Source organism: Salvelinus sp. IW2-2015, linkage group LG8 (genome assembly GCF_002910315.2).
Source record: "Salvelinus sp. IW2-2015 linkage group LG8, ASM291031v2, whole genome shotgun sequence".
Lineage (NCBI taxonomy): Eukaryota > Metazoa > Chordata > Actinopteri > Salmoniformes > Salmonidae > Salvelinus > Salvelinus sp. IW2-2015.
In genome coordinates, this window is record NC_036848.1 from 37,955,737 (window position 1) to 37,968,946 (window position 13,210).

At 39.4% G+C, this 13,210-nt stretch overlaps 3 protein-coding genes across 6 annotated transcripts in view; all 3 read right to left on the minus strand.

Moving 5' to 3' along the window:
• Nucleotides 1-1,484, minus strand: part of dnah9 (dynein, axonemal, heavy chain 9) — a 127,410-nt gene extending 125,926 nt beyond the window's left edge. The window contains exons 1-2 of the mRNA XM_023993787.2: nt 1,094-1,484; nt 110-306 (exon numbers count right to left, since the gene is read on the minus strand). Of these exons, the coding sequence (XP_023849555.1) occupies nt 110-306; nt 1,094-1,444 (548 nt within the window). The 5' untranslated portion in view covers nt 1,445-1,484. The remainder of the gene's footprint in view (nt 1-109; nt 307-1,093) is intronic.
• A 1,438-nt stretch (nt 1,485-2,922) lies between these two features.
• LOC111967033 (uncharacterized) lies at nt 2,923-5,366 on the minus strand. The gene is made up of 5 exons (XM_023991936.2): nt 5,214-5,366; nt 4,870-4,986; nt 4,533-4,688; nt 4,288-4,392; nt 2,923-4,150 (listed from the first exon to the last, which is right to left on the minus strand). The coding sequence occupies exons 1-5, from the start codon at nt 5,260-5,262 to the stop codon at nt 3,960-3,962; spliced, it is 618 nt and encodes a 205-aa protein (XP_023847704.1). The 5' UTR covers nt 5,263-5,366; the 3' UTR covers nt 2,923-3,959.
• Nucleotides 5,367-10,514: 5,148 nt separating this feature from the next.
• LOC111967859 (urokinase plasminogen activator surface receptor) lies at nt 10,515-12,917 on the minus strand. Of its 4 annotated transcripts, none has more exons than XM_070444914.1 (6): nt 12,796-12,917; nt 12,488-12,581; nt 12,185-12,295; nt 11,871-12,023; nt 10,935-11,051; nt 10,515-10,850 (listed from the first exon to the last, which is right to left on the minus strand). In XM_070444914.1, the coding sequence occupies exons 2-6, from the start codon at nt 12,534-12,536 to the stop codon at nt 10,636-10,638; spliced, it is 645 nt and encodes a 214-aa protein (XP_070301015.1). In that variant the 5' UTR covers nt 12,537-12,581; nt 12,796-12,917; the 3' UTR covers nt 10,515-10,635. The 4 variants fall into 4 exon arrangements, with proteins under 4 accessions (XP_070301015.1, XP_023849040.1, XP_023849041.1 ...); XM_023993272.2 differs by having other exon boundaries at nt 12,185-12,298; nt 12,488-12,592; nt 12,796-12,882; XM_023993273.2 differs by having other exon boundaries at nt 12,185-12,298; nt 12,796-12,866.
• Between the last annotated feature and the right edge of the window lie 293 nt (nt 12,918-13,210).

Consider the following 13,210-nt stretch of genomic DNA (forward strand, 5'->3'; position numbering starts at 1 on the left):
ATAACACACCTATATATTTGAACACTAATGTTATTACATGTTATAATGCATAACTCTACTGTGTTGTGATGTCCTGTTATAATATGAGACAGCAGGTCATTTAGGTTACCTCTTGTCCCTCTCCAGGGCAGCCTGCTCCACTCTCTCTGCCCCAGGTGGTAAAGGCAGCAGAGTCTTGCCTTTCACTTGGCCAGACACCACAAACACATTGGTCTTCAGGGAATGAACATGGCGCTGAATGTCCTGGGATACCACCTGAGGCCATTCACTATGGTTCCTGCTGTTGGACAGCAATGGGACCACAACCTGAAAGGAATAAGTATAACATCAACTTATTACAAAATAATGTATAATAACAATAGCTATTATTCACTCATTTCCAGTGGTGTAAAGTACTTAAGTAAAAATACTTTAAAGTACTACTTAAGTAATTTTTTTAGGTATCTGTACTTTACTTGACTATTTATATGTTGGACTATTTTTACTTTTACTTCACTACATTCCTAAAGAAAATAATCTACTTTTTACTCCATACATTTTCCCTGACACCCAAGAGTACTCGTTACATTTTCAATGCTTAGCAGGACAGGAAAATGGTCCAGTTCACTCACTTATCAATTATCAAGAGAACATCCCTGGTCATCCCTACTGCCTCTGAACTGGAGGACTCACTAAACACAAAATGCTTAGTTTGTAAATTATGTGTTTAGTGTGCCCTGGCTATCCGTTGGTAAATACAACATTTAAAAAAAGGAAATTGTGCTGTACGATTTGATTATTATAAGCAATTTGAAATGATTTATACTTTTACTTTTGATACATAAGTATATTTTGGCAGATACATTTGCTTTTCATAGGTAAGTATTTTTCTGGGTGACTCATTTTTACTTGAGATATGTTCTATGAAGGTATCTTTAACTTTACTCAAGTATGACAATTGGGTACTTATTCCACCACTGCTCATTTCATTACCTAAAAATAATATGAGATGCCTATGTAATGTATTGTCGTTGATTTTAGTTCAATTGTTTGTAACATACACACCTGTAATAGGTGAGCTGTCCTGCGCACTGAGCATTACTTTAATTCTTACCTCCTCCACTAGTGCAGAAAACTGGTCAAGCGGCGCGTAGGACAAGTCTCCATATACCAAATTACTTTTCATTGAGTCAGGGGTTAGAGCTGTTTTGCTTCTTTTGACGAAGTAAACACCCTTGTTTTTAACGGTCGCTGGAAACCCGACAGTGGGCAGCAAGTGGCCAGCTGCATTCAGAGACACGACCAGTGTAATTTGGTCGGGTTTGTCCAAAAACTCCTGAATAACTTGCTTGTTGTCATCGGTGGAAATACATTTTTGCCACCGGTCTTGCTTCAGTTTTAGAGTTTTTAACACGTACTTCTCTATGAATTCGAATCTCCTGTCCTCTGCCGGAGAATCTTCCATTTTTGCCCTGTTCTACTATCCTCCTCCGCTCTTCAGCCCACTGCCAGTGACCCGGTGGCGTGAGTGGGTTTGTGTATAAAGTGATTGTGTCCTGGCCTCCATAGTAACGCTGTGTTTGCATTAATGAACCATCCGTTGCTTGGGGTACAAAAGCTACCTCCTGGCTCTGACCCTTGTCATTCTTCCAGATAGGTTAACTAGGTAACTAGTCGCGCTTTCTGTTTGTGTGCCGACTTTTCAAGATTGAGGAGAATATTAACTTTAGCCTACACGAGAAGTACTGTAACAGGTGATAAACTATGGTAAAACGTTGTGCGCAAAAGGAAACATGCAGGGTAGCCTATCACCACACCATTTCCAGGAAAATAGGCCTTGTATTAGGCTATCCCACATTTGTGCGTATAATGTTGAGCAAGACGTCAGGGCCATAGACGGACCATTTATCTTATCCCAAATACAGAAACATGCAATTGCCAATTCCTGCCACGAAGTGGCACCAGTGGAGTACAAACAGCTACCCTAGTCAACCTCATCCAACCAATCCAGTGACCTCTATCAAGGGTAAGGGCTGGTCCTAACCAATAGCTGACCCCAATATAGCATGACCTTATTTGGGAACTTTATTTAGGTTTTACGTATAAAGCACATCAAGCAATCCTATCTCCCTGTGAAAATAGTATGAACATAACATTTTGAAGCTTTAAAGACTGATAAATCTAAAAGCAAATGGGACATAAAAGCATTGGCCATGAACACTAAATATTGTACTACTACTTCATTCATTATACAGTATCTGAGATGTACTTTCTCTGTTCCTGATTAAAAAGATCAAACCACCAATGAACAGTTTGTGGTTTTCCATCTTTCTGTCGCGTACAGTAAATATCAGCAATCCTAACATCATGATGATACACATGTCAAATCTGGCAAAAGAAAACAGAAAATGTTTATTATCATTCAGGGTTCTGATGTGGGGATGAAATAAAAGCATTATCAGCAGCATAATATAAAATATTTGTCTTTGTCCACTTTCAAAGGGATAAGTGAACTCTGAGTAAACAGCATAGACCTCCATAGGAGAGAAAGGGGGAGGGAGAGAGAGAGTGTGTCTGTGTGTGTGTCTGCGTAAGTGTGGGTGAGTGTGTCTGAGCGAGTGTGTGTATGTGTTTGTGTGCCGGGAACCCAGTGTATGTGTGTGTCCGGAACCCATCGACCAAGGAGTCTCAGTTCGTCTCCCTCTTTGAAGATTAGCATGACAGACCAAAGGCAACAACCAGACCAGCCCAGGGTCCGGCTTTCCATTCCACAATCAAAGAGGGTCTTCGTCACTGATACAAGAGGGCTGTTGTTAACAGCTAGCCGGGTGGCTATCTGTTCGCATGGTTATGTACACTACCACTGATGCCTCTGTGTCTGAGCCACTGTGGGATTATTCATCTTTACAAAATATACAAATAAAGATGACAAGCATCCACATATAGGATTATTTACTTTTATTTTATTAGTCCCAAAGCACATTAAGCATATAATAACTGATTGATAATAACTGTTGATATAAATGGGTACACACTGCCATGTTACAACCCTCAGCTAGCTACAAGCCTCAACTAAAAAGCAGTACAGAAAAAACTAAGAGAAGCTAAAATATAGGGTATGATCATATACCTGAGAATAAACCCATCTCCTAAATTTGTTTACTCTCTGCCCCATCAGACCTGACTTTACCCTGCTACGTTCACCCGATAATGGCATCATATCAAACATAGTAAAAAGGTATAAAAAATATATTTATGGCCTCGTTAACATTCTTTGGTTTAGCATCAGATGTTTGGTGGTCCTTCTCTCTATTTCCTCTTCCTTTACTGCTTTCAGATGTGTGTAAGACCTTTGTTTAGGAAGAGAGTACAAATGAAGTTGATGAGAGAGAGGGAGCAACCTTGATCTTTGCACTGTACCGTATGTAACATAGTTTTGTGGTGATATTATGCCATTATATAAGCAATAAGGCCCAAGGGGGTGTAGTATATGGCCAATATAAATWGGCTAATGGCTGTTCTTACGCACGATGCAACGCAGAGTGCCTGGATACAGGCCTTATCCGTGGTATATTGGCCATACACCACGAACCCCTTGGGCCTTATTGCTTAATTATATAAAGGCATAATATAATCGGGTTACCAAAGTAATTAGAGCAGTAAAAATGTAACATGTTTTGTCATACACGTGGTATACGGTCTGACATACCACGGCTGTCAGCCAATCAGCATTCAGGGCTCGTACCACCCAGTTCATAATATACAGTAACGTAACGTACAAGTAAAGAGTAAAGAGTGACATGAGTGACTACAGATTTTAAAGCAATTCTACAATTTCCATTTCTTTTGCAAATAAATGAACATCCAAACACAATAATATTACTTATATTTAAAAGGTCTTAGATGTACCAATATAGTGACACATTAATTTATTGTGGATATCACACCAACGGTTGGGATTACATGAATCCTCCCACTAACTAGACCYGTGAGATGATGAGGAGACCCAGCAGAAGAGGGAGAGAGCTCKGACTCATCCCCATGGCTTTGTTACACAGACTCCCTTTACAYCAGTTGAGGTTAGTCTGGTTGGGCATCGCAGACCAGAGGCATGAGTCACTGGAGGCACAGCCTCCATAAATGGTGTCTTTTCCCCCATCAGGAGTGGGCTCTGGCAACATGCAAAACAAAAAAAGACTCTAAAACATGTCTTGTTGTCAATGTCTCTGCACATCTAGAAATAATGTATTAAAATAATTCAAACGTGTCACGTCTCATGGGGTTTCATGCCAGTGAAAATGAACTCACGTTTATATTTGAAGCAGTGGTCTTCAATTCCAACGCATTGCAAAACTTCATAAGTACCATTCACCCAGGTATGACAATGTAGTTTATTGGGCTTGTCACTGAGGGCTGCCCAGACCACAGATTAACAACCATGTCATTAAATAACAACCTACGCAAACTAATAAATACCAAGCATTGCTTTTCTCAAACTAGAGCATCAATGGAGAGCTGAGAGCTTGTACATTTGACTAGAGGGGTGTTCTTACCAGGGAGGGTGTCTATGTTGCAGTCTGTCGTGTTGCAGCAAAACGAGGATTGGGAGGCGTGTGAGTATCCGTTGTTCATTGACAGTTCTGTTACTTTATCCATGAAATAACAGTTTTCGYCTACATATGTACAACCCTTAGATACTCTGATGGAATCTGAATTTGATGGAGAGAGGAGAGGTTAAAAATCATTCACAATGCAAACTGTAACAATGGRGCAATTGTACATTTGAAATATAAAATAAAAACATATTGAGGAAAAAATACTTCAATGTGTAATGAGTCTGAAGTTTATTACAACCCATTATTACAAGAACAGAGTCAACTCCATACTTACCTGAAGGATATTCTATGCTTGTTAAGGTGGAACATACTGCTTTCACACAGTTCTTTAATACTGTTGTCTGACAGTTTTCATCCTCAGAATCACAGGTGTAGCAATTGAGCATGTCCGCTAGAAACCAAAACATCCAAGATTATGAAAGAAATAAACATATATATATCAATAGTGGTCGATCGTTAAACAAATAATTAACTCAACTCATCAATTGTGATCGTCATCATGTTATTATACATCAAATTGAACATAACTGCTGTATGTCAAAATAAGGTGTACATATGGACATGTTGGGTCTACTGACAAATATGTAAGAACCAATCTACATGGATTCAGTAAGTTACCTGTGTAGAACAGTGTGAAGGTGCAGGAGATTGTCAGGATGAGCTTCATCGTGGATAGATAGACCGCTATGAGGTACAAATGAACTGAGCTCCTTACAAATACAGCTGTCTTTCAAGAGTCTTTCAACTGTTTCACATCATTTACTGATAGTTCAGCCTATTCAAACCGTTTCTTATCCACATAAGTTAATCATTCATTTCCCAAATCCCCCAAATGTATCAGGTACAGTATTGTTATAATGTGACATTTATCTCCATATTTCCAAGGGCTGTAGAGTGGTTGGTTTATCATAGCAGACACACAGGTCTGCCAAACAAAATATACAATATTTGCTCAACACATTTGCTGCTGACACGGCGTCCTTTTTGTGTGAATGTCACCTTTGCATTCCTTTATGTGCTCACAGTAAGGTCAAACTGGAACAAATCATGTTTAGTTAATCATTCATATAGACTCTATTTTCATAATGGTCAATTACCTGATCTACACTGAGTGTACTAAGTGTACAACACATTAGGAACACCTTCCTAATATTGAGTTTCACCCCTTTTTTCCCTCAGAAAAGCCTAAATTCATCGGATATGGACTCTACAAGGTGTTGAAAGCATCTCACAGGGATGCTGGCCTATGTTGACTCCAATTCTTCCCACAGTTGTGTCAAGTTTGCTGGATGTCCTTTGGGTGGTGGACCATTCTTGATAAACACGGAAAACTGTTGAACGTGACTACTACCATACCCCGTTCAAGGGCACTTAAATATTTTGTCTTGCCCATTCACCCTCTGAATGACACACATACACAATCCATGTCTCAATTTTCTCAAGGCTTAAAAATCCTTCTTTAACCTGTCTCCGCCTCTTCATCAAAGTGACATCAGTAAAGGAGCATAGCTTTCACTGGATTCACCTGGTCAGTCTATGTATGTCACGGAAAGAGCAGGTGTTTCTAATGTTTTGTAGACTCAGTGTACAGTTTGTCCAGGATGCTGCTCCAGACTCCAGACAGACACTCCTGTTGGGTCAAGCCCTCTCAGGACACACTCCCTCATTCAGGTACCAATAAAACACAGGGTTTTTTCATAGTTTATTTATTATTAGGACCTCTCATAGCCCACCAATGGCTAGTCTTCCGACAGTACTTTGAAAAGTAAAAATCCTACAGAAAATGTAAAACAAACATAAACACAAATGAGGAAACCCACATTGTTATTAACCGTACATAGCGTGGATTACCCATTATTATTATCACTATGGTCCCAATTCCGACCTGAGTTAAGCACGTAAATGGAACGCTATTCTCTTCTTATGCACTCTTCTCTCAATACAGTACGTATTCTGACTTTGAACTTAAGCATGAGAATAGCGTGCTATTCACCCGCTATTCATTTGGGGTGGAGATCAGATAAATTAAGGTGTGGCAAAGGTGTGTCTACAGATACATTGTATCCTGACCTTGACTTAATTCTCTAACAATTCCACCAACTTTACGCACAAGGAAACCATGAATAAGGTCTAGCGAACCTGTCGGTTCCAAGTGAGAAAAAACATCTACTTATTTTTTTTCTGAAAGAAGTAATACCTTTCTCRATACACAGTGATTTGCAACTTGATAAGAGCTATTGATAAGWGTAACGAGTCCTGTGTGTAGCTGGTGAGAGAGTCAGGCGCAGGACAGCAGATACGAGTTAAAAACGTGCTTTACTCAAAAAAGACAAATATACAAAGTAACATCTTGAGCACACACAGACAGACCGAAATGTACAAATAAACAATCACTCACAAAAACCATGCGGMGAACAGAGGGTTAAATAATGAACAAGTGATTGTGGGATTGACAACAGGTGTGTGAAACAAAGACAAAACAAATGGAAAATGAAAAGTGGATCGGCAGTAGGTAGAATGCCGGTGACGTCAACCTCCGATCGCCGCCCGAACAAGGAGAGGAACCGACTTCGGCGGAAGTCGTGACAATAATAACTAGTTAAATGAGTAATCAGTTTGGATAAGGGAATTGTACATATAAATGACACGTGTTTTAGATATAGATGTATCTGACCTTATAATCGCTGAAACCAGTCATATGGCAGCAAACTGAAGCATATCAACATATCCCACAGTAGTTTATGAAATGCTGACCCATTATGCAGAATTTAAATTGTACGGCCTTTTAACTTGCAAGGATGGGCACTCTTAAATGTCTTAATTATAGGCTCTCCCCGACTTTCTCTGTTTCCTGTTTCTATCATTTTAAATACCAGTATCAGTATCGACCGTCAGTAAGCGTAATATCAACACATATTTAACTGCCAATTTAATGTTGGTTCCCTTCAGTTTGTACAGCCTACATTATCATTCCATTTAATTACATTGTTTCATTTACCTTCATTTGCTTCCTCTGTAAACACCTTCACGGCCATGTGGTTGTTGCTGAGGATCCTTAGTAACAGTTGATAATATAAAAAAAGACAGTAACACTTTACTTGACACGGTCATAACCATGTCATAATATGTCATAACAGCTGATTTAACTTGTCATAACCTGCCATAATATGGTCATAACACTGCCATGACCCATATATTTACACCTGTTGTGATATGTGTTATTTTGTGGCTGGTTATAACACCTACATAAGCGTGTCAAAACCCACATTTATTCAGTTTGCTTTCGTTTGAAAGTTTGTTTCTAAAATCCTTTGTTGTTGTTGTAATAAAATCTTTACAGCTGTGGAAAATGCACTTTATGACATTGCCATGAAGCATTATAACCATCCTGTGCCACTTTACTTGGACTAAGAAAATGCACTTTGACACTGTCAAGAAGCATTATGACCATCAAGAAGCAGTATGACTATCATAATCATATAAGCCAGATAGGCCTATCATATACATGCCCTTATGTCAGCCATCAGTCAAAAAGAGGGTGTCTTTGTCCTGCTCCTGATATCTCCTCCTGCATTCATCCCAGTCATCAGCAACAGAGCATTGGGGTAGGTGCATGTCTGACATCAATGTGTACGCAATTACAATGATCATTTAATATGATACATTTCAGAAAATGTTATACAACATTAACATACTGTTGACACGTAGGCTATGGTGTAATGAAATGTTTTGGCTTGTGTGGTAGGTTTTATAGGTTTTGACACTCTTATGTAGGTGTCATAACCAGCCATAAAATAACGCAATTTGTCACAACAAGTCTAAATAGATGTGTCATGACAGTGTTATAACCATATTAGGACAGGTTATGACACGTAATGTCAGCTGGTATGACATATTATAACATGGTTATGACCGTGTCATAACGTGTTATGACACTGGGTGTCATGTAAAGTGTTACCAAAAAGACATGTAGGRTAATTAAATCYCTATGGAGCTGAGTGCAGACCAAGCCATAACAGTTTGAACCCGACACATTGCGCAATACTTGGCTGTGTTATCACACAGTTCCATGGTTAGTGCAGGCAATACACGAGGCAATAGCTTACTATTGTACACTATTGTACACTAATCTTCCAACATTACCATGGGTTAAAGATTTGAATGTGGCAATTTTCAAAATTAATCAAACCACTGTATTTTTTTATTCATCAACATACCCTGAGTGTACAAAACATTAGGAACACCTTCCTAATATTGAGTTGCACCCCCTTTGCCCTCAGAACAGTCTCAATTTGTCGGGGAATGGATTCTACAAGGTGTCGAAAGCGGTCCACAGGGATGCTGGCCCATGTTGACTCCAATGCTTCCCATAGTTGTGTCAAGTTGTCTGGATGTCCTTTGAGTGGTGGACCATTCTTGGACTCCCAAGTGGTGCAGCGGTCTAAGGCACTGCATCTCAGTGCTAAAGGCATCACTACAGACCCTGGTTCGATTCCAGGCTGTATAACAACCGGCTGTGATTGGGAGTCCCATAGGGCGGCGCACAATTGGCCCAGCGTCGTCCGGGTTAGGGTTTGGCTGGGGTAGGCCGTGAATAACAATTTGTTCTTAACTGTTAAATAAATAAAATAAAAATACACACTGTTGAGCGTAAAAAAATCCAGCAGCGTTGCAGTTCTTGACACACTCAAATCAGTGCGCCTGGCACCTACTACCATACCTCGTTCAAAGGCACTGAAATATTTTGTCTTGCCCATTCACCCTCTGAATGACACACATACACAATCGATGTCTCAATTGTCTCAAGGTTTAAAAATCCTTCTTTAACCGGTCTCCTCCCCTTCATCTACACTGATTGAAGTGGATTTAACAGGTGACATCAATAAGGGATCATAGCTTTCCCCTGGATTCACCTGGTCAGTCTATGTCATGGAAAGAGCAGGTGTTCCTAATGTTTTGTACACTCAGTGTCTTTTGTGCATAAAGTCTCTCCAAACCATTTTTTTTATGATTCATACTTTCCTAACGCTAAAATGTGCCTAAATAATCTACAAGATCAGAGTATTTTTACATTTACCAGTTGGTGTTGAAATGGTGACGAATATGCATATGCTAGATGGCTGTCCCTCATTGATTCCTATTTTCTTTCTCCGTTCTCTCAATTTATTCTAGTCTGTCCACAAAATTCTACTTAAAGGTACACTGTAAAGACGCACTGTGCAGAAATCACTCCGCCATTTGCTGTTTGCAAAAGTACTAATAGTTCTCGTAATTTCAGTTAATGTGACATAACAAGCAGTCATTGTGTAGATAATCATATATTTTCCATAACCGAAGATATTGCATATTCAGCTGTTTGGAAGTGGTGTACAAAACCAAAAATAAACGATGCAAAAATGGAACTTCAGAACGGGAAGCATAGAAATAGTACACATAGAACAGATCTACCGCTTCTTAGACTTGCTTTCAATGGGAATGAAAGATCTATATGTCTATGTGAATTTGGTCGAGTCACCCAAAAAAGTTACATATTGTAGCTTTAAAGGGATTGCTGAAGATAAATGTACTGAAAACCCTATTGAATGAAAACTCCATGAGAAAATATATTGGCCAGCAAGTGGGAGGGTTTTCAGCAGCTGAATTACATTTGTTTACTCAGTGCGCGCAAGGAAACCATACCTGCAAGGCCCGTTATGCACCTTCATAAGGTAAGTCTGAATAGCAACTACTGAGAAGTGCGTAGGAAAGGCATGATCGGGCCCTATGAGAGAGGAAGGGAGCAACCTTGAGCTTTGTACTATACATTATGTAACATACACTGTAGTGGTATAGCGATAATAAGCATTTATAGAATACAGTGGTGTTAAAATCATATCCCACTACAGAGTAGAGTGCCAAATTAAAGATATTAAAATSGTCTACTTTTTACTATTTATTTTAAAAGCATTATACAAATCATCATCCTTCCTAATTCCTACTAACAAATTCACCTKCAACATTTCCTGATCTTGTGGACACATATCACTCTTAACGGTTGGGATTACATGAATCCTCCCACTAACMAGACCAGTGAGATGATGAGGAGTCCCAGCAGAAGAGGGAGAGAGCTCAGTCCCARCCCCATGGCTTTGTTACACAGACTCCCTTCACAGCAGTTGAAGTTAGGCGTAGAGGGGGCTGTCTCGGGCCAGCGGCATACATCAGCGGAGGCACAGCCCAGGTGTCGTCCATCATTACTTCCATCACCAGCGGGCACTAGCAACATGGAAAACAAAAACAGTAATTAAAGCAGCTGTTAAATACTTTCCAAGGGATTTCATGTCACTGAAAATGAACTACCTGTATGTTTGAAGCAGTGGTCTTCAACTCCAACACATTGTACAATTGTGTTGCAGACTTGATCCTCTTTACTCTTGCAGGTGTAACATTGTAGTTTATTGGGCTTGTCACTGAGCACTGTACCACAGGTGAAAAACAATCATGTCAGTATCCTGTAACGCCAGTCCTTAATTAAACCTARATATTTTAAACTAAATATCAAGAACTTGATTGATCAATTATTTGATTACAATCGGTTGGAGTGTCTCAGTTGTGTAGCCTCTGTCTTAAGCAAAGAAACATTCACTTAACACATGCTTCAGATGTCATGCCACTGTTCTGTCCTTTATTAAGATTAAGATGACATCATTGGTCAAATCAAGTGGTCCAAGTGGTCCACATGTGACTTCCACTTATAAACGAACGCCTCCGAAAGACATACTGTAAATACACGTACATGTTTTGGAGAGGTACGGGGGGCTGCCACAGTGGTGGAGCTAGGATTTGATACCAGCAACCCTCGGGTTGCCAGCCCACTTCCCGCCAACACTCCTAGGTTATCTGCCGCCCTATATCAGTAGTAGTCTCCACTTATCAGGCACTGACAATACATAGGGGAAACATTTTCCTAATGCAAAAGAGCCATAAACCACATTGTAATCTCACAGTGTGATCTTGTTTAAAACTTTTCTTCAGCAATGTGCGTTATAAGGAGGTGAGTTTAGTGAACTGAGCGATTCATAAATAGTTGCCTCTTTATAATGCACATTGTTGAAGAAAAGTATCAAATGAAATCATGCTGCCAGATTATCATGGTAAGTTTTTCACTATGCACAATGTTAAACAAAGAAAATGTTGCCCATAATGTTTCTATGAAATCCTGAAACCACGTCATCAATGTGATTCTGAGAGCTTGTGAATGTAAGAAATCAGAAACTTTATGATGTCTGATGTTACCTGGGAGAGTATTCTTGTTACAGCCGTCCGTGCTGCAGCAGTACACGCTGTTGGAGGTGTGTGAATATCCACCACTGATTGATATTTTTGTTGTTGCATCCATGAATACACAGGTTTCCTCTCTCGTTGTGCATGCCTTAGAGACTCTGGTGCCTGATGGGGAGTAAAAATGACTTCATAGTGACTTTAAAGTCAAAGGGCCCTGAGTTTTTCTGACCAGGAAAAAATCTGGACCATATTTATAGTGTAATCAGCCTGGAATTMAATTGCAACCATTCATGACAAGAACAGACTCAACTCCAAACCAGACTTACCTAAATGACCAAATACTGTTGTCATAGTGGAACACACTTCTCCTCCAGAACACATCTCTAACGTTGTTCCGCTGCACTCATCAGACTCACAAGTGTAGCACTGTAGTGTGTCTGCTAATGAAGATTACACCAGATAACAGGAATAAAGTTACAAAACATCTAAATATTGAACAAACACACTAACTAATAATTAACAGATACACTTGTATATCAACTACTACTGTATGTGGAAATAAGGTGAACATATTGACATTTTGGCTCCAATAACAAATTGGAACCAAACAACACAATTTAAAAGGTTACCTGTGTAGAACAGTGCGAAGGTGAAGAAGATTGTCAGGATTAGCTCCATCTTGGATAGCTATGCAGTAAAAAAAACTGGAAGATGGACGTGGTTCTGTTCAAGAACTCAAATGTGAATAGAGGTGAGTGACAAACACGCAGAGTACTGTATGAAATTCAAACAAAAAAACGACTCACTTTCTACCATCTATCTTACAGTCCTTAGACCATACGTCCATGTTAATGAAATATTTTTTACCTCATTTGGACAAAAGGCTATTGATCAGGCGAACTACTACAAATCATTATAATACTATATATAGGCTTACCCCTTATGAAACGGTTCTCACTGATGTAAACGCCAGGCCTCTTGAGATTTCCACTTATTGTTAAACAAGCAATAGAAAGGAAATGTGACTTCCTTGGGCAGGAAATCTTGCAGCTAGTTCTCTGGACCCTCCTCCTAACAGTTTCTAAACAACACTCAAAGGTCATACACAGTAAAGGTTACAAAGTCAAAATACATGTATCATAGAATAAAGAACATACAGTACAATTCCTACATCTATCTTTCCTATGCAATGCACTCCCATTCCTGAGTTTCAAGCAAAACACATGTAGGCCTATCAAATAAATAAGCCAGTGTAGAACTATTTGATGAGATTCGATGATCTTTTCATTTCATCTCATATCAGATAGTTGGCAAGTATTATGACTATAAGTTTTAAAGGGTGCTGATATGTT